Source organism: Chiloscyllium plagiosum, chromosome 41 (genome assembly GCF_004010195.1).
Source record: "Chiloscyllium plagiosum isolate BGI_BamShark_2017 chromosome 41, ASM401019v2, whole genome shotgun sequence".
Classification (NCBI taxonomy): domain Eukaryota; kingdom Metazoa; phylum Chordata; class Chondrichthyes; order Orectolobiformes; family Hemiscylliidae; genus Chiloscyllium; species Chiloscyllium plagiosum.
The window spans coordinates 11,796,908-11,818,340 of record NC_057750.1 but is presented as its reverse complement, the minus strand read 5'-3'; the positions used below and the strand labels follow the sequence as shown (position 1 = coordinate 11,818,340).

Below are 21,433 nucleotides of genomic sequence, written 5' to 3'. Positions count from 1 at the left end.
TGTGGCATTCAAAATTAACCTAGTTAAGAAAATATGGGGAAGCCACTGTTGGAGCTAGAGTGCACAAAGTCACAGGACACCAGGTCATCCAACAGATTGGAAATAAACCCGAAATTTCAAATAAGCTGATTGTACTATAACCTTGTGTTGTGAGACTTCCGAGTTAAGAAAATGACTGGGCAGAAAGAGAAAAACAGACAGAAGCGACAAGTAAGCCAGATCCATCAAAACAAAATATAACCGTCTCAAGAGGTGTACCTGAAGGATGTCAGCTCAATCATCAATATGCCCCAAAACATCTTTAAAAAGTCATGCCAGTTAAACTGTTGATTTATTCAATTGTAGTGCTGTGATCACATCAAATCCCAGCTAATAAAAATGAAGGGACATTTTACTTCTACAATACAGATTACAAAAGATTAAACTGAAATCTACCAAAATAAAAATAACTGGAATATAACTGTGGCTCATGCCTTTTACATAAATGAAGGGTTACTGCAAGTTATCAACTTCACATAAAATACTAAAATACAACAGTCACAATAATGGAGAACAGCTCGCAGTCCATCTTGTCTGAAGTATTTTGAGTTTTCATGCGGCGTGCTGCACTGTGGAGAAGCAGAGTTTCAGAGTGTATGGGTAAGGGCCACCTAGGGGGAAGAACAAAATATCGATTATTCCAAAATAAACAAGCCTCATTCCTCCCATGACAGCCCCAGTTAGTTAAGGACTTGTAGAAAGACATACTTGGGTTTTTCATTTGATAGTGATTCAGCAGAGACAACGATTCCATAGCATCGTTCTTTGAATCCCACTCAATCAGGCCAGAAGAACTTCTCTCACCTACAATGGAAATAAATTTGGGAGTGATTGCCAACATATATTAGTAGGTAAAACAAGCCATGACCACAAAGAGCTGGAAGACAAAAGGTCATTTGATTGTTGACACACCAAACATTACCAAATTGTCAACTGGACAAGAGGGAAATAACTGACCTTCTGAAAATTTCACTGAATTGATGGGATGGTAGACTGAGATGCTTTAAGCAGCTATCAAGATGACAAAACATGAAAACAAGCAAATTTGACATTTCCTTATGAACGTAGATTGTAAAAAGGCTGAATTTTCAACCTGAACTAAGAGGAAGAAGTGAACGCTCTGGATTTAAAGCAAATTGATAAAAACATCTTAATATTCAACTAGGAAAAGACTAGTTACAGGCTATCAAGGTACACCAATCTGAACTGTCTACAAAAATACATTTATCTCCAATCGCAATTTCAAATCAGCACTTACTCTTTCCAGAAAATAACTTGAAGGCAGATGGTCTTTTCAAACCCAACTCATCACATACCTAAAAAAGAAAGCAGCTGTAGGTACCCTGTTGAAATTCAAGACGACTTTCATATGGTCAAGTCATACTCTTTTACTCTCAAGCCAAACAGTTCAACTACACCTGGAAACAAACTAAGAGGCAGTAGCCATTCGCCCTGTGGTCTTCTATTTAATAAGACTGATGATCACTTATGATCAACACCATATTCCTACTTTCTCTCTGATGTCCTTAATATGTCAAGAGATATTTGGTTCTTGATTATATGAAGTGACTTGGCCACCAGTTTTCTGGTAAGATTTCCACAGGTACACTACCCTTTGAGTGAAGACACCTTTCCTCAAGTTTAAATTTTCCCTAGACTTGCAATGCAAAAGGTGTCTGTAAGGATCAAATTGAGGCACTCAAGGTTATAAATGGTGTGAATACGTTAGACATTGAATGAATGCTTCCTCGTGAGGGTCTAGGATGAGAGGTCAGTCATAGGATACGGGGTAGCAAATGGTGAATCTGTGGAATGCATATATGAGAGGGAGGTGTGCGTGTGCGTCTCAAACAGATAGTAACAGGTCACTGAGGCACCTCCAGTTACATGGAGGAAGTCAACTGGTCAAGGCAGGCACGAACATGGCAGAGAACAGGTTAAGACTGATAAATTAAAAAGTATTTCAATGCAAGAGGTTTAACACAAGGCTTAGGGCATACAACTGGGATATCAGCTATTATAGAAATGCAACTCAGGATGGACAGAACTGGCAGCTTAAAACATTCAAGGGTATAGATACTATAGGAAGGAAAGAAAGGAGGCGAGAGAGGAAGGGAAAGTGTCATTTTCAGTTAGGGATAACATTTTTGTACTTAAGGAGGATATTCTTGGAAGTACACACAGTGAAGTTATTTGAGTGGAATGGAGAAATAAGAAAGATGACCACTTTATTGGGATTGTATTGTAGACTCCCCACAAAATTTGTAAGGAAATCTCAGGGTTATTTGTGAGAATGACAGGGTGGTAATGGTAGGAGAGTTTAGCTTTCCAAACATAACATTGTGGTAGTCCCAGTCTAAGAGCTTAGATGGAAAGGAATTGTTGTGTACAAGAAAAATTGGTTATTCAGTTTGGGGATAAACCTACTAAAGGAGCCAAACTTTACCTTTGCTTGGAAAATAAGGCAGGGTAAGTGACTGAGGTGTTATTAGGTGAGCACTTTGGGGCCAGTGATCATAATTCTATCAGTTTTAAAATAGCAATGGAAAAGGATAAAACTGATCTAAAAGTTAAAGTTGGAATAAGGTCGATTTTAACAGTATTAGGCAGAATCTTTCAAATGTTGATTGGGATAGACTATTTGCAGGGAAAATGGACAGCTGGAAATTGGGAGGCCTTCAAAAAAAATGAGGCAGAATGTTCCTATTAGTGTGAAGTGCAAAGTAAAGCTGGTAGGTGTAGGGAATTCTGGATGACAAACGAAAAAGAGGCATATGGCAGGTATGGAGAACTGGGATTGAGTGAATCCCTATAGGAGTATAAATGACAATAGTAGTATACTCGAGGAAAATTAAGATGGTAAAGGGGGGGGGAAAACAGGACATAGCATTGGCAGATGGGATTAAAAGGGGAATCCAAAAAGATTCTACACATACATTAAAAGGGCAAAAAAGTCATTAAGGAGAGAATAGGTCCCTTAAAAGATTGATGAAATCTATATGTGGAATTGCAGGAGATGGACAAGATACTAAAATGAGTATTTTGCGATAGTACCTTACTGTGAAGAATAGGGAAGCTTGGAAAGACAGAACTCTGAGAAATAAAGAGTGATATCTTGAAAGAGGTATTAGTGGTGCTAGACATGTTAAAATGCATAAAAGGTGGATAAATCCCCAGGACCTGATCAGGTGTATTCCAGACCTTCATAGGAAGCTATGGGAGTTAGTGCTGGGCCCCTTGCTCATTTGGTTGTGAATATAGGAGGAATGGTTAGCAAGTTTGCAGATGATATCAAAAATATTGGTATCGTGGACATTGAATGAGGCTACCTCAGTACAACAGGTCCTTGATCAGACGGACTGAAGAGTTCATTTAGATAAAAATGAGAGGTGTTGCATTTTGGAAAGGAAAATCAGGGCAGGACTTGTGCACTTATTGGTAAGATCCTGGGGAGTGTTGCTGAACAAAGACCTTGGAATGCAGGTTCTAGATCGTTGAAGCTGGACTGTCAGGTAGACAGGGTAGTGAAAGCAGTGTTTTGTATAACTGTGCATTGAAAGTAGAAGTTGGGAGGTCACTTACAGGACATTGGTCAGGCTACTTTTGGAATACTACATACAATTCTGGTCTCGCTGCTATAGGAAGGATGTTGTGAAACTTTAAAAAAGGTTCAGAAAAGACTTAAGGATGTAGCCAAAATTGGAAAGTTGAGCGATTGGGAGGGGCTGAATAGTTCAGGTCTTTTATCCCCCCCTTGGAGCAGAGACTGAGAGGTGACCTTACAGGAGATTTATAAAATCACAAGGGGACAGGGTGAATAAGCAAGAGGCTGGAAGAACACAGTAAGCCAGACAACATCAGGGAGGTAGAGAAGTCAACTTTTCGGGTGTAACCCTTCTGACATTGACTTCACCTCCTTATGCTGCCTGGTTTATGGTGTTCTTCCAGCCTCCTGCTTGTCTATGTTAGATTCCAGCATCTGCAGTTTGTTTCATATCCTTGGCTAGCCAACCAAACTGTATGAGAGCCCAAAACTGGCGTAGGTTTAAGGAGGAAAGAAAAAAAAAGGGACCAAAGGGGCATGCAATGTCTTTCACACAGAGGGTAGTGCATGTATAGAATGAGCTGCCAGAGAAAGTGGAGACGGCTGGTATAATTACAACATTTTAAAAAGTACACTGAAGGTTTGCGTAAAGAATTTTAGCTCAGATGCCAGCTGCCATGGTTCCGGGTATGTTCGCTCAGCTGGGGCAGGTGCTGGCAAATGGGAGAAGATTAATTTACAATATCTGGATGGCACGGAAGAGTTGGAGCAACAGGTCTATTTCCATGCAGTACAGCTAACCAAGCAGTTAAACCAAAGTTTTGATCAAAAGACAGCACCTCGTACTGCTATCTTAAATGCAAAAGCACCTAAATCTTTTATTCAAATGAATAAACAGGAGTCTCGTTCCAGTCATCTTTTCAGTATCTGTGCAACATAAAAAAACAAGTACAGCAGCTCAGAAAGGAGACAAAGCAAACATAGGGACCCCCAATATGCTAACTGAAAATGTTAACCAAATAGTACCTCACAGAAGGCTTCCTCGGTCACCTCTGGAGGGGCATTGAAATAATGTAGGACATTGCTTGGGTGCTGGATTCTGTTTTTGCTGGCTTGTTCTGGAGTGGTGAAGCGATTGTTTCTGGAGCCAGAGAAATCCTTGAAACTGCAGGACCCATCTTCAAGCTCATATGATTGACCAGCCATTATAGCTTGTTGTTTGGATACACTTCACAGAAAAAAAAAATACCGTTACCACAAGAATTTCCAAAGCAGGACCTCACACAACCACATCCTCCTTGCACAGACGATCTCTCTTCACAAAATCAACAGTTGACACCACATTTTTTTAAAAACCATCTTTACTGACTTGCCGTTCAGGATCCAAAGTTATACCAAGCACAACAAGCGGTGAATTTAAGAGCTCATCAAGCAAACATGGTGTTGGACTGGGGTGTACGAAGTTAAAAATCACAACACCAGGTTATAGTCCAACAGGTTTAACTGGAAGCACTAGCTTTCGGAGCACCACAAACACCTGAAGGAGTGGCGCTCCAAAAGCTAGTGCGTCCAATTAAACCTATTGGACTACAACCTGGTGTAGTGTGATTTTTAATTTTAAGCAAAACATGAACCTTTTCACAGATGCTGCCTGACAATATTTCTGACATAATGTTTTGGTATTCGGCAGAAAATTAAGATACCCCAGCTACAATATCATTTTACATAGAGTGAATATTCACCACACTGCTGAGTCCCTCAGACTTTACTAGAATTGCGTATCAGTAAGTCAGCAGTGCAGAAAAGTACCTTGCAGCCAATCAAGTCTACACCAGTCAAAAACAAGCACCTATTTAATGCTATTTTCCAGCACTTGATCCATAGCCTTTGCATCGCACTGCAGATCTAAATCCAGGTTCCCACCACTCTAGGTGTAAGTAATGGTCTTCACATCATCTTTGAAATGTGCCCCTTCAATCCACGATGGAATAAAAGTTCCTTCCTGTTTATGCTCAACACCCTGATAGAAATCTCCTCTCTCCTACAATGTGGATTTCAGAACACTAGACTCTACTTCAACACAACTGGGGGGGGGGGGGGGGGGCACTGGTCTAATTTAACTATTGTTTGAAAATCTTGGGATAGAATACTATATCTATTCCCTTCACTCTCCCATAGAAAATTTCAAATGTTAGCACCTACCAGACATTTAATTTTTGGTCAAACATGTAAGTATTATTCAAATGGCCGATGGCACGATCCACAGCAAATCCATCTCCCATCTCTACCATGGCAGCTCCTGGCTTACTCTTCATGAACTTCACCTAGAAAAACAATAAAAAAGGTGACAAATAATCAGATACACAGTCTTTCAGTACGAACTTACTATTGTTTAACCGTGGTAAAAATCACACAAGTCTCAAAATGTGGACATAGACCGAACAGTAACAGGCAAACAGTAATACGGTAGGAATAAGGCATCATGGTTCTCTGCCTCCAAGAAAAGCAGAAAATTTACCTTTTCCACATTTCCATACAGACAGAAGATATTGAACACTCGATCACAATTCATTCTTGAAGGGTCCAAACCATAAACCATCAGTACTGGGCTTTCTGCTTGAGGACCATATTCTGGTGGTGGTGGTGGTGGAGGCGGTCCGTACTGAGGTCCATAACGTTGACTGGGTGGGCCCCGGTGAGGACCACCCACTGGAGGTGGACCTCCCATCCTTCGGCGTTCGTAATGGGTAGGTGGACCATAATCATCATCTGGATAGTGACTATATCCTCCTTGGGGAGCCCCTTTGGAAGGAATCAAAACAGATTTAAAAACGAATGCTGCATTGAAGGCGATGAAAACCTCCACATCACAAAATAAATCTTATCAACCTGAAATGGCACATTTGTGAAAATGTTTTAATACATTCTGCATATTGGACAGTAAAGGGAGTTATATTACATTTCATCTTCAAAACAGGAACTTCACTAAAGACAGCACAAGGACAGTGGAATTTCGTGACCATGGGGATAGTTTGTTACTGTGTAGAGCCATTCATAGCACTGTTCAAGAAATCCAGTGCAAAGTCAGCCAATCCAGTTGTGCAGCATTACAACAATTAACCTCATTACAAAATCAGCAGGAGGAGACACCAAAAATCTAAACTCATAGCCAGTCAATTTACTTGTTTTGGTGGCTATCCAGCAACCCATGGTGGAAGTGCATTATACCCTCAAACAAGGGCAGGATTCACTCACCAAAGCCAAGTGTATATGATCACTGGCTGCATAACACAGTGAACTGTCACAAGACAAATTGCACCCAGCAAACACCACTAAAATAGGGAGGGGGAAAAACTAAGCACTTTCTTCAAAGTGAAAAGGCAGGAAAAAGCTAAAGTTTCGACGTAAACAAGAGTATGCTGTTAAACGTATTAACACCCAACCCTCACCGTACTCGGATGGATGATCTCCAAGCAAGGCTGGCTGGCGCTGTCGCTTGTTAGGATCACCTTATAAAGAGAAAGGACGTAGTGGAAAAGGACAGTGTTAAATGCATTGCCCAAGCTGCCAGATAGCCAAACTAATATAACAGAAAAATTGAAACTTGATTTTCTTCATGAGTTATTACAATATTTTCCACAGTACAGAGATACATATAAAACTTTGGCTTTGAATTTTATAGTGTAGTCTTAACAGATCTAATACCACAAAGGTTCAAGCATAAAAAGTTCTACTTACAGCCAGAGTTAGAGAACAACGTCCATGTGCACAATATGTCTGCATTTTTTTTCTTACCACCCAATGCTTCAACAGCAACTTATTGCAGTTTTGAAAGATGGCGCCCCAAACATATGCTTCAACCCTGCATTACACGTTTTACAGCAATGAATAGAGATTTTATACAAAGGCAGTACTAGTTCTAACAATTGCATCTAGCAACAAATTTCACGTTCACAGTTCAGGTAAAAGATTCTTCACAGGTGTCAAATGGTTCAGTAAAAAGGTTGTGAGCATATGAAAACCCAGTGTTCCTCCATGTCGTTCTCCTGAAAGTAGTGTTGGATGTGTTGGTCTTGGGCTTTGTGGTAGGTAGCAAGGCTTACTTGTGCAGGATCTGTGTACATCTCCCACATGGGTGTCCAAAATGAAGTTGTGTACCATTGGTAATGTATCATTTATGCAGCAAAATAGCTGTACTGATGTGCCTCATACAATGTGTCTCTTATCCCTCCTGTTGAACTTGCATGTTGCCGAGTATCAGTTGTTTATGGCAGATGTCTGAATGTTCTCTGAAATGTAGGAATGTAGAAAACTGGTGTTTCAGCAGGTTGGGTTGACTGGTGGAAGGAACTCGGCATGTACTTCAAGAGCGCTGTATGAATGCACTTGTCTTATGACGAGAGTTCCTCTAAGCAAAGTGCGGGAAAACCCCTGAGACAATTCTGTATCAGTTCACATGAGGCAGTGTTTTTTGACCTTTTATCTGAAGAAATCTTGAAAATGAAACAGTTACATCTCTTGCGAATATGCCTCATTTTTGTCTGCCTTCAATACCTTCACTTCAGAAGTCTAGAAAAATGATGGTTTGCCTCACAGTATGTAAGTGATGGCATGTCGTATCGTTGTGGCTGCAAGGTAATCTTGGGTCAATGTATGACACTCGATGTACTGTTCTTGTTCAATGAAAAAAAGGAAAGAATTCTGCTTGCTTCTTCAGAAAGGTCTGCCTATTACTGCTGCACTGTGTGTGCCCTTAACCCTGAAAATGGTTGATTATATAATGCAAGAGCAGAGTTTAAAATTAACCGACTACTAGCATAGTTCAACATTTAAATGAAAATATATGCAGTTTGCTTCATTTGGATCATGCTACAGCTGAATTTCATTAAAAACAGCTCATACTCTTGTACGCCAGATTTATACACAAGTTTTGTAAACTTTCCAGAAGTCTCTTAATTTTAAACTGTGCATATTTGGCTTCCCAATGGTTACACATGTACACCTCAATTTTAAATGGCGATTTAATGCAATTTTGGATCAGATGTGCTCATTATAGGTGAATAGTGCAATTTAGGATTAGATTCAGATACAGATAGTCATCACAATCATATAGAATTCAACTGTGCATTGTGAAGGAATTCATGAAGTAATTATACAAATATCCTTTAAAAATACATGCTGTCACAGTTTACAGTCACCATTTGGGCTGCCAAAATCTCAGGTTTGACTTTCCACTTTATTCAATGCAATGATAAATTATATTACAGCACTAACTTAAAAGCATACCCATATGAACATGTAACTAAAACCCATGCATTGGATGGGTAAGAGGACATTAGATTTGTATAAGCTGCCACCTTGCAACGATCCAAACTAGCAGCATGCCTCCCAGCTTCATTTTATGGTGACTTCAAAGTGTACAACAGGTAGTATACTCAGTGAGCAGCCATTACACGTTTTCGTAATTGGCATTACAGTCAGTAACAGAAGGGAATGGCAGATGTAAAAACTTAGATGTTAAACCGATTCAACTCAAGTCAAGATAGTTAGCCAAGTTACCTAGTAACTGGTAACCAAATCAAACATCACTCCAAAATTACCTTCTGACTACTGAGAGTAGTTGAGTAAAATTGGACTTGCTCCATTTGCAACCCTGCAATGAAGTTAGCTTCATATAATGAAAATTTAAAAGTTGGCTCAGCAATCTGACTCAATTGCGGACAAATCAGGGAAAATGCCAAGGCACTAAAATAAAAATTAAGTCCATCCTATCCTTGGTAGAGTGAGGTAAAGATTTCTTGACATTTCTGCAAGTTAATGGAAGGCTTTCACAAAACAATTAGCATAACATTAAAGTGCTCCATACAAAAACAGTGAATCAAAAAAGCCTACTAATCTTTAAGGCAAAGATCAATATATACAAAAATATTAGAAGCATTGTTTATATATTTGATTGCAGAAAATCCCTCAATGCTTGCATTTTAGTTAATGAAAACATAATATTAACCCAGTTAGCAATTACCTAAAGCCAAGACAATTTGCCTCCAAGTGTCAGCACGGTTACCTAGTCTATGCTGATGAGTACACAGTCCACAGAAAACCACTGAGTGTTTACATTCACTAAATACCAGTACACCAAGTGGAACACAGGTGGCAAATGTCAGGAAAGTCAAACCTTGTTGTGGATGTGCAAAAACTTCCAGCAACATTCTGCATTGAGACAAGTTCAGTCACAGAGCATCACAAGTCAGATTAAAGTCAGAAAGCATTTTAGAAACAGGCCCTTTATTCAAACAAGCATCATATTGGAATCTTAATTCCATAAAAACTTAACCTGAGCTACTCAAAAAGGTTTTTTTTCCACCCTAGATGAACTTCAAGGATATGAAAATTTACAATCATTGTTGAATGTTACTTAGGAAAGTAAGATATCAAAGCAGGCAAATGCAAATGTGTTCAATGGATGCACAAAACTTTAATAGATTTATGGTTCAGGAACACAGTGTACTATGCTGGCTGCTTTATACCCTACCTCGGCGAAGTCACAAGGCATAGGTCAGATGGTAATGAACATGCCTTACAAAACTACAGCAAAAGCCAAGCATTTTTACATAATCCAAAAGATTGGAGCAAGGCACCTAGATTAAAAAAGCCAAATAGTTAAAATCTGGATCTCATTTGGAATAAATCTTCTGCAAAGTAGATTAACCAAAAAGGAAGCTTATTGTAAGTGGAACCAAAGTCACTGCTTTTATGGGATTAATTCTGCTACATACATCCTATGAGGAACCATTTTATTAAAAATCTACAGCAATTAAACAAGACCGTTGAACACCACTACCACATGAGCGATACTAATATTCAGTAAAATCTAAACGACCTGCTGCCAAAGATACCAGCAAAGCTCGTCAAGTTAGTACTTTTATTGCTCATTCCTTAGTTGAACCTGAGACTGGAGGTTTTGTATAATGCACTACCCTAGTCTAGAACCACAATCACAAGATTACACATGGACATATGCTATCAGGAGGATTCAAGTTCAGTCTTTATGCTTATTCAGGCAACTCCTTTCGACTCATTCCCTTCCACAAAATGTCTAAAAATAAATTTCAAGCCACAGTACCAAAGTACAGATGACCTTATGACGACACATCTTAAATCAATATAATTCCAAATCTTAGTCTTGAACCAGCTAGATCACTGGATCTTGATTTAAGTTTAAATTTTTTTCTTCAAAATTGATTTCAGTAAATGTATGAATGGATTATATAGTTGAGCTTGTCATAGAGATGGAATGAGAATACCATAATTATCCAAATTTCAGGGCTCAATGCAGCAATGAGAAATTGTTTAAGTTGAAGACTCAAATGGAGGAGATACCGTTATGTTCATTTAACAAGTTGACGTAATGGTAGGTTTAGAGAAAACATCAACATTAGTTTAAATCTTCCCAAATCTATAATCATCCTGATGTGGAAAGGCAGCCGAATTAGCTCCACTGTGAAAAGTGAACATCCAATGAAGAGCAGGAAAAAAAAAAGTATTCTGCAAAACTTTAGCCCTTCAAAAAGGCTTTTTCCCTACCTTCTGTCCAAGCTTCAAAAACCTAAGCCAAAACGCAAACATTATACTGCTGTCCCAATGTCTGTTTGACAAGGGTGAACTGCAATACAGTTTTGTCAATAACCAAAAGCAAAAACAGCTAATACTTATAGATACATCACCCTTAAAATTTTACTTATAGCTGCTGGGGACAACCAGCACGTGGTGAATAATGTTGAAAACAGAAAGTGGCAGAAATACTCTGCAGGTTTCGGAAGATAGAAAGCCTGTTCATGACCTGGAATTTCTTTTAGATGCTACAGATCTGCAAGACAATGTTTACAGCGTTTTTTAATTCCATAATATCTGCATCCGCAGTATTGTATTTGCGGACGTGACAATTTTGCCTTACTGATAATATAGACTAATGACCTAGCAGACAGCAAATTTCTAGAGGAAGTGGAACACTTGGCATAAATTTGAGTTCACGTAGTCAACACAGATCTACATAAGCCCCATTGAACTCAAAAATAGAACCCGTACTAAAAAGACATATTTAAAAGTGAAAGCTACAACACACAGTAAACAAAATATTGTTCAATGCAAAATTACCTCACTCACATGAAAGCTTTCCAGCAGCCCAAAGAGCTATTAAAAGGTTAGTCAATAATGCATTCAGTCCTGATCAAGAGTCTGCCACTGAGCTAGTCGCAATCTCCATAACCCTCAACTTACTGGAAAAATGAAAGCTGTACACCAAAAGCAAGAGCCCATCACCTTAAGGCTAATCAGTTGTTAGATTTCTATGGTGCAGTAAATCAATGTTGCTGGAAGCTTTTCTCAAATCTATTAAATGACAGCACCAAAGTTAAACTGTAAAATATAGTGTAGGATTAAATGTGTATAATTTTCAATTGGAATGCGTACAATTTCAGTCACAAATAATTCTGTATAACATGGAATATGCATATACTAAATCTATTACCTTGTCCTCCCAAAGTAGGATTTGTATAGTCCCATGTGTCCTGATCATTTTTGAAGACATTCAAACGTGTAGGCTACAGAAAGTGGAATCAAAATTAGATTAATAAACTGATTAGGTGAACATCCGCCCTTCAGCTGAGGGCCACGATGCAGGCTAAAACCTAGTTTCCTTATGCAACACAAGGGCAATACAAAGCCTCAGAGCACGTACTGCTGGCTGGTATCATATCAAACTGCAAAACACGAACGCTTGCATACAATACACTCAAATACCAATGTCATATTCTGAAGTAAATCAGCACACTAAGTGGAGGGTTAAAAGATTTTAAAAGCAAAATTGTGCATTTAATATGTCCATATCAATTTTCACAATTCCTTACAAACTTTAAAGATTCCATCCTAAAATCTTACATCAGTATCCTCTGTCACGGAGTACATTTCAAAAGTTACTTACCTTTGCATACTCAATCTTCAAAGTACAACATCCAGAATAAATGTCTGCTCCATTGAGAGATGCTTTTGCTCTTTGTGCACTTTGTACAGAATCAAATGTGCCTCATGTTAAGGTAAATATTACAGAATTATTAAGGATGCACAATAGCTGCCTGCTAATGCAAAGTCTAAAGCACTACAAATATAACAATCAAACATTACTCTATTTTTAACTCAAATGGTCTATTAGACTTCTGTGGTCAGTCATTAGAATTAATGAATGGTTACACTGAGGAAAAATAATGACAGATTTAGTAAAATAAAATTTGAAAAAAACTCAGTGGCTCTCAGCCAAATTGGTGACCAAAGCCTTTGAAACAGCTGGTCTTTTTAAAAAAAAGCTTCAAAAAATAAAAAGGGTGGGATATAAACAGATTAGAAATGGAGGACTAAAGTATGGGGCCCAGTCAGCAAATATTCTTCTAGAGTACACAGGGTGCACAAGAGGTCAGACCAACTGGAAGCACAGGGACTAGAGGTTGATAGAATCTGACTTCAACAATCAAAAGGGGATTATGGCCATGCATGTCACAAAATATCACGAGAATATCACAAAAACAGGTAATCCTCAGACCATGTATTCTTCAAAATACCTTATTGTATTAACTGCAAATCATAACAAATCCAAACCCAAAACATGGCACAACCAAACTGCAAGAATTTATTACACTAATTTTCAATCATATACTTCACAAAAGCATAGAAACAGTAGGCAATTGAGCAGTGATTCTGCACTGCCATTCAATAGGACCATAGCTAATCATCCAACTTCGTACCCTAAAATCCCTTCATCACTGTACCCTTGGAGCCTTTTAACCCAAGAATCAGATCTATTTTCTACTTGAAAACAATGTTTTGGCCTCAAATGCTTTTTGTAGCAGAGAATACCACAGCCTCACCACTCACTGGATGATGTTGAAGAAAAGGTTTCTCCCAATCCTAAAGGGACCACCCAGTATCTTTCAACTTCAATTCACTTATATGCAAATATTGAAGAATACACCAGAATCTAACAACAATTTGTTAAACAAGTAGAATAGATCAGCAATCTTCCATCAAATTCCTGCCACACATCTCATTCTATGCTCAAATGTTAGTGCCAAAAAAAAAGGATATTCCACCATTGCTTGGACTCCATTCTTCCTAAATATGACAATCCTTTGCACAGGCCCGCATGGATTGCATATCGTGTACAAAACATCCTGAAAAATAAAAAAAAGCAATTAATTGTGACAAAAATGGTCATGCATTTACTCAACTCAGCCTTCCACCTATAACCCCCCTCAGCAGGCAAAAGATGTGAACCTCAAATTTACACAACCCAAAGCAGGAAAAGAATGATACACACAAACGTCAATGAGCAATAAAATATCACATTTCCAACGGAATTTCATTCATTCAGTTTAAAATCAAATCCAACAGACATGTCTTTCTCCAATTCAAATACACCCCATAATGCAGTTGTAAAATTTAAAATAACTCACTGTTGTAATTGGATAGATGGGGTTCATCACTGTGAAGAGGAGTATGTTGTTCACATTTCTGGAATCATCAGAATCACCAGGTCTGGAAATTTTCTGACTAGTTGAGTAGTTCACAAAAGCAGGCTGTGCACCAACATAGATCTGGCTTTCAACTGCAAAGTTGACACAGGCACATGCACCATTCAGATCTTCAAATTCCACTAATGCCTGTCTCTTCTTGGGCATCATCACAACATAGCTGAGAATTCAAACATATTGTGCCAATTATTAAAAAATGCCATGTACATAAATAACTAGCAATCTTCAGAGTACCAGAGAAGAGAATTTCCAAAGTATTTAACCTCCATCAGTAATCATGATCTGTCAATGGTAATCTAAACTGGCAGCAAAACCAAAGTCTACAGTATCATGGCCGCTGAAAAAGAAAGTGGATAGTGTCATTTATCTTCAGGCTACAATACAGAGCAAACTCCATTCAGATAGAATTGAAGTTAAGTTTGTAAAGAAAGCAGAAACATTTTACATCTTCTCCCAAAGGTACTGTACCGACGTGTTCAGAACAGATAAAGATAGGAGAAAGAATGCCTAATCAAAAAATATCTAACCATATTTTCAATCTGAATGCCTGACTTAATACTATTTGAGAATAAGGAAAATGAGTTCTGACAATAAAAGAATGTGTTAGATGATAACAAAACATTCAGAGCATTATTTAAAAATTTCACCAAGTCTTCCATGATGTACCATGAGCAATTCCTATGTGCACACGTGATTAAATCTAGTTTTAAATAACATTAGCATAAGAGTTTGTTTTAGCAGCGAACAGCATAAATTCAGACAAATTACAATCACTCCAGACATATCCAAAACAGAGAACCTATAAAGCAGAGCAGATAACTGTTGTACAGAGGAAGATCATGTCGTCATTTATTTCTATTTTGAAACAGCAATTGTGAAGTTTTAAAGCCCAGTTTTGATTAACGCATTCCAATTTCATTAGCTATTCAGTTTTGAAGAAACATTAACTCTGCATTCTCTCCAGATGCTAAAAACCTGCTGAGATTTTCTAGCAATTTGATTTTGTTTGACTTCCAACACCTGCAGTCCTTTTTTTGTCCCCGCCCAACCATTATTTCATTTGTTGACCATCTGTGTAGAAGTAGGGTGCCCCTTGCAATTAGGAGCATCTACATGCACTTTCCACTAGTTTGACAAATTATACTAACTTAGGAACTGACCATCCAAGCATTCAGAGCTTCAGCTAACTTGGTAGCAAATGCCTCTATAAATGAAGTTATTAAAGACAACAGAACAGTGTACATTTTAACCCTGCTCAAAAAATCTCAAATTACAGGTATCCATGCCATTTCCATGTGATGGATCATCTTTCTTTGAAATTATTCAACTGCCAGATCACTGAAAACATCTTGCAAGTCACTACAACAAGAAACTTAATCTGACCGGTCACAATATTGCAGCTAAGAGCTATAATAGTGTTCCCGAGTGACCCACTACCTAAAATCCTAAAGCCTTTCCATCATAAAAGCATTGAGCGCAGTCAAAGACACCATTTGCCTAGACATGTACAATTCCAATAAACAACTAGAGAAAGCAACCAGCTGGGTTAACATCTAATCCATCACCTTAGAATTTTCATTTCCTACACCATTAGCTCACCATCCTGGCAGCATTTACCAGCTACAAGAACTACATCAACTCACCCAGGCTTTGGCTTTACCTTTACCTACCATATCGAAATCTGTCTAGAAGGGCACAAAATCATCAACTGTCAGTATCCCTTCTGATCAAATAATCCTGATTTGGAATGGGAAATACATCTGTTCCTTTGTTATTGCTTGGCTGAAAATATGGAACACACAAACAGTACCATGGGACACCTTCAGGATCAACCGCTGCATTACAAGCCAGTACTCACTACCACCTTAAGGTAAATTAGGATCGACAATAAATACTGGTAAAGTTAGAGGACACTACAATCTACAGGACATTCAAAGGTTAACGCTTCATGACAAATGAAGCGAGTAGATTTGGTTCTGCCTCACAATTACCTAGATTCATATCAGGAGCTAAAATGTCAACCTTTATAGTTTAACTTAACAATAAGAAGAATTGTCAGAATCCAATCAATGACAAGCAACAAACAAGAGAACTGTCATTCAAAAAGTTTCCGAATTTCTAAAGCTGCCCATTGATCAATTTGTACAAGTGTCAGACATTTGTGTATCTTTGGCTGTCCCCATATTTCATAATTCACAGCACCCTTGAAGCCCAAGTAGGACTTCATCTGCAAAGTTTTAAAAATAATTCTGAAGTCAAAGCAGCATCTTGACTCAACTTGATCAGCATACCTGATGGCACCAAATTCCTGTAGTGCTTCTACAAGATCTGCTTCCATAACGCCATCAGACAATCCTCTAACATGTACCACAGGGGATGGGGATGGTTTGTGAGGATCTTCAAGATAGCTGCCATCTTGCTGCTGCAAGGGATTAAAAAAAAAACTTTAGTACAGCAGGCATTTAGATAGTGTATAGTTTTCAGTCCTGACCACCCAAGGGTCTTGTGGTTGATGGCAGCAACGGTCTCATGCATTGTCACTGGGAGTTCATGAGGGTGAAGAACCGCAATGGTAACCCTAATGCAGTAACATTTTTTTTAAAAATGTAAAAACCAGAATTTAAAAAGATCACCTGAGATGCAAGATGTTGCCCAAGAACGGAGACTTTATACACTTCACTGTACTCTTGTACTTGAGTACACATAACAAATCTAATTCTTAATTACAATCTCACTGCATGTCTCGAATGTTATACACTAATTGTTTAATTGACTGAAGGCAGCAAACTTCGAGAGGGTGCAGAAAAAGATAAGAATGTTTTCACAAATAGGGAATTTCAATTAGGAGATGGTTTACAGAAGGCCTGGAAGTGATTTAATAGAAGTGTTTGGACAAAGCAGACAAACTTGCCATAAGCATAATGGTCAAAAGCCAAGAAAAAAAAAGTTAAACCTATTCACAGAGGGACCACAGGCAACACAGGAAGAACTTTACTGAGCGGTTAAGATCTGCCTGAAAGTAGTAGAGCAGATTCAAATGTAGCCAAAAGAGGAATTGTATGTGAAAGGGAAAAAAAAATTAAGAGTAAGGAAATAAGACGAAGTATAGGGTGATTAGATAAAGCACAGAAGGAGGTCAACTCTTCAAATTCTACCACCTCCTCAATTATAGCAAATCTGTTTTTCTCATAAAAGTTGCAAATAATACAAGTGATAATTCTGGTTACACAGATACAAATAAGGCACACAACCGGTTTAACATTTAAGGAACTGAAAGTAAAGTGAAAGGATTTGGTAGTTCCAGTTTCAAGGTCATAAGACTTTGAACCATACAAATGCAATTACAATTTTCAACAGGCTGCAACCATGACCAATATACAATCAACAAAATAAATAATTTGGCTGGGGAACAACAACAACAAAAAAAAGGGCTATGCTCAAAAGGTTTCTCTCACACAACCTGCATCATTTTGCAAGCTGGTGTGAACAATAACTGCAGCCCATGGGACCACCTGCTCACAAAGGTAATCAAAGGTTAACAGTGTATGCTGCAACACCGAACAAAGTTTTAAAATCTATCAATGGCATAAAACTCGTGTAGTGTGGATGATACCAATTCAGTGCAACAGCTGTCAGACTGGGTGCACAAATAGCAGATGAAAGACAATCGAGAGAAGCACAAAGTGAGGAACTTAAAGATAAGTGAACAGAAACTGTGACTTGTGACATAGTTCCAAGAGTACTTAGGGTAGAGGGACTTCATGTGCCTAAAACATTGAAGTGGCAGGATCTGTTGAAAGTAGTTAGCAAAGCAATTGGGGCCAGAGGCTTCGTAAAAAGGAATACAATACGAAACATGCGTTCGACTTATGTTAATGCCCCGGTTAGACCACAGCCAAAGCACTACATTCATGGATGAAGGAAAGAGCACGAGAGCAGAAATCTGGTGAAATGGTTCTCTAAAAATAGGGACATTTTAATTATAGAGCTGAATTACAAAAGATGGGAATGCCCTCCATGGAGCAAAGGAGATTGTGGCTCCTTGACAAAAATAAATTTGTAGAGAAGTAACAACAGAGGAAGGGAATGAGAGTGTCTAGATGGCTCCAGGGAGCCTGTTTCTTTGCTACTCCAGTAACTCCCTTCCCAAACAATTTTTAAAAACTTCCAGTATCAAGTGACAGCCACTCCCATCCCAATGCCTGCATGGGATGCAATAAATCATCCAGCTCTATACGAGAGAAGGTCCTGTTTACAAGGCACTGGGTTCAAGCCCCACTCCAGGGTTTGACCACAGACAAAGGCAGACATTCTGGTGTCCTATTGAACAAGAGCGAAATTGTGAGGGCCAGGATTTGAAAATGAATCAAGGCCCAATACCTTGAATGGATGTAAAGGGCCTGTGGGAAGGATGTGATTGCACCAGAGAGGGTGCAGAAAATATTCACTGGAATGATGTCTAAACTGGAGCAAATTAGCTATGACGTAAAATCAATAGTATGGGGTTGGTTTCCTAGGAGCAGAGGTGTAGAGGGGAGTGGGTCTCTCAGACATATACAATGTAGAGAAGTTTAGATATATGAAGAAAAATTTCTCTTTAGCAGAGGTGGTCAATAACAAGTAGTTTTTGCCACAAGATTTAGAGTGGATTTTCACCCAGAGGATTGTGGACACACTTTGGATGAACAGTTGAAACGCCTTAGCAAACAAAGCGTGCTGGAAACAGAATTAGAATAGATGGACAAACTGCAGGTACTGGAAATAAAACAATAACAGCTATTACAGGAAAAGCAGTTAATGAAGCGTTTTTGAGCTATTTGAAATGAGAGCATGGTAGCCGAGGCAATATTGTCCAGGAAATCAATAACACAAAGATCAATGTGTTTAATTGTGAATTTTAATATAGAATTGTCTACCAAATGCCTTAATGACTTAAAGTACTGCAGTGGGCATAAATCGCCCGAAACATCCATTTGTTCGCGAGCGGCTCGAGATAGATGCAGCTTCAACCCACTACCCACTAAATCCCGACACGTGCTATCGCCCTCCAAGGCCAACGCTGTCATGCAGTGGGTAAACCACGCCACTAATGGCGGCCAGGTGGGAGGGAAGGAAGTCTGCAAGATACCCGACCCAACCTAACTTCCATTTCCAACAGCGGCCGCAAGAGGAATAAAGTGCGCTGAAACAGGGAGAAGGCGGCTCCCACTGTGGGCAACGAGCAGCCAGGGAAATAGGCCGGTGGATAAGAGGGAGGGTGGACAGAAGTCACCGACACAAAGCAGATACTTCTCTTCACCTCATGTCTAGTGCCACAGCCGGCTCCGCGTCACAAAATGGCGGCGCCTCAACAGCACTTCATTCATAACGTCCCCTCTCGCTCCCCCCACCCCATATTTATTTTCCCCTGAGTCGGTACCCGGCCTCCGGCTCCTCTTACTCGGTTGCCATCGTTTTCGGTTCGCTGGCGTTTTGCTGCGCGCCCGTCGTACACCTGCTGCCTGGTCGCCATCTTAACACCACTGCCGGCCGTCTTCAGATTCCGTCAGAAAGAGACAACATGGCAGCCGCTATAAATAGTCGCGCTGCCGGGCCCTTTCCCGCCCCCTTCTTCACCGGTATCCAATTGATGAAGCGGGACCAAGAGCTCGCCCTTCATCCCGGTCCTGATTGGTAGCCAGCAACAAAGCGCGCCCTACGATCTCGCACCGATTGGTTATCGTTGGTGGGATCCAGCCCATCATAACATCCGAATGGAGACGAAGCATGTCAATCACATATCGCCGCACTCTGATAGGCGGGCGCACGTCATCAATTGACAAAGGAACCTCTATCGCGAACAACCCAATCCTGTGCTCCATGTGGACCTTATATAAAAGACCATGAACCTTTGCTTCCTGCAGCTAGCGAATCTCAAATTATATTCAACATCCCTTTCACTAGAAACGGATTCGACTCGATTGGCCGAATGACCTGCTTCCACCTTGCGAGGAATTTATGATAATCCCAGTTTTAGGCTGACAATTAACCATGTAATTTGATGAAGCGTGTGAGCAAAACCCTGGTGAACTATTAAAGGAAGAGGGAAAGAGCAATGTATACAGTCAGAATGAAAATTTTGGATTCAAAGTACTTGAGAAAGGATGCATTGGAGGGGGTGTAGAGGAGGTTCACTAGGCTGATTCTGGAGTTGAGGGGGTTGGCTTGTGAGGAGAGACTAGAGTCGGCTGGAATTATATTCATTGGAATTGCGGGCAGGGGGATCTTTTGGAAACATAAAATTATGAAGGGGATAAGATAGAAGTAGAGAGAATGTTTCCACTAGGATAAGAGGGCATAGGTTCAAGATTAGAGGGAGCAGATTTAGGACTGAACTAAAAAGAACTTCTTTACGCAGAGGGTTGTACGTTTATGGAATTCCTTGCTCAGTGAAAGTTGATGATACTACTTCAGTAAACGGTTTTAAAGCAAGATAAGTTTTTTTTGTCTGAACAAAAAATGGAATTAAGGGATATGGCAAGAGCACAGGTATGTGGATCTGAGTCCACGAAAAGATCAGCCATGATCTTATTAAATGGTGGAACAGGCAGCCGACTCCCACTCCTAGTTCTTATATGTAGGTAGCTGGTGGGGGTGGGGAGAAAGTACCAGGCTTGTGCTGATTCCAGTCAAGAATCTCTCAATGCAGAAATTCAATAAATGGACAAGTCTCATATGCATGGCCACAATTTGTACCTAATATTCCACTTGTGGACCAAGTGACCAATTCTGTCCTAAAGCAAGCTTGTCCAGACTTTCTGTGCATATTTCAAATCTGCAACTTCACCACTTGGGACAGTTATCAACTTGCCATTGGTGATGTTCACAATTAACTGAGGTATACCAACAATAAACAGAGCAGTCATCAGTTTGTAGGTTATAGTTATATTCAGTCATACAGCATGAAAACAGACCATTTGGTCCAACCAGTCCATGCCAAACATAATCTCAAACTAAACTAGTCCCACCTGCCTGCTCCTGGCTCATATTCCTGCAAATCTTCCCTATTTGTTTATCTATCCAAATGTCGTTTAAACATTCTAATTATACACGCATCCGTGCCCCAGTTGGGACTAGTTTTTCAAAGGAGTAAGCAAGTGGTTTTCATGTTATTGGTTTCCAGAAGTCAAACTAGCAGAGCAGATTGGTTTTCAACATTCCAGAAATAATCCTTACTAATTCAATTCAGCCCCTTATAAAGTACCAATACCACCACCCCAGAACTTAACCC

General features: G+C 39.5%; 1 protein-coding gene across 2 annotated transcripts; it reads right to left on the bottom strand.

The window, feature by feature from the left end:
• Positions 1–312: 312 nt before the first annotated feature.
• Positions 313–19,729, bottom strand: LOC122542866 (heterogeneous nuclear ribonucleoprotein L-like). 2 transcript variants are annotated; one of them, XM_043680969.1, is made up of 13 exons: positions 19,604–19,729; positions 16,455–16,585; positions 14,086–14,323; positions 13,718–13,803; positions 12,564–12,660; positions 12,111–12,183; positions 7,033–7,092; positions 6,102–6,385; positions 5,786–5,907; positions 4,610–4,811; positions 1,298–1,355; positions 748–843; positions 313–650 (listed from the first exon to the last, which is right to left on the bottom strand). In XM_043680969.1, the coding sequence occupies exons 1-13, from the start codon at positions 19,673–19,675 to the stop codon at positions 592–594; spliced, it is 1,578 nt and encodes a 525-aa protein (XP_043536904.1). In that variant the 5' UTR covers positions 19,676–19,729; the 3' UTR covers positions 313–591. The 2 variants fall into 2 exon arrangements, with proteins under 2 accessions (XP_043536904.1, XP_043536903.1); XM_043680968.1 differs by having other exon boundaries at positions 19,583–19,726.
• Positions 19,730–21,433: the final 1,704 nt, after the last annotated feature.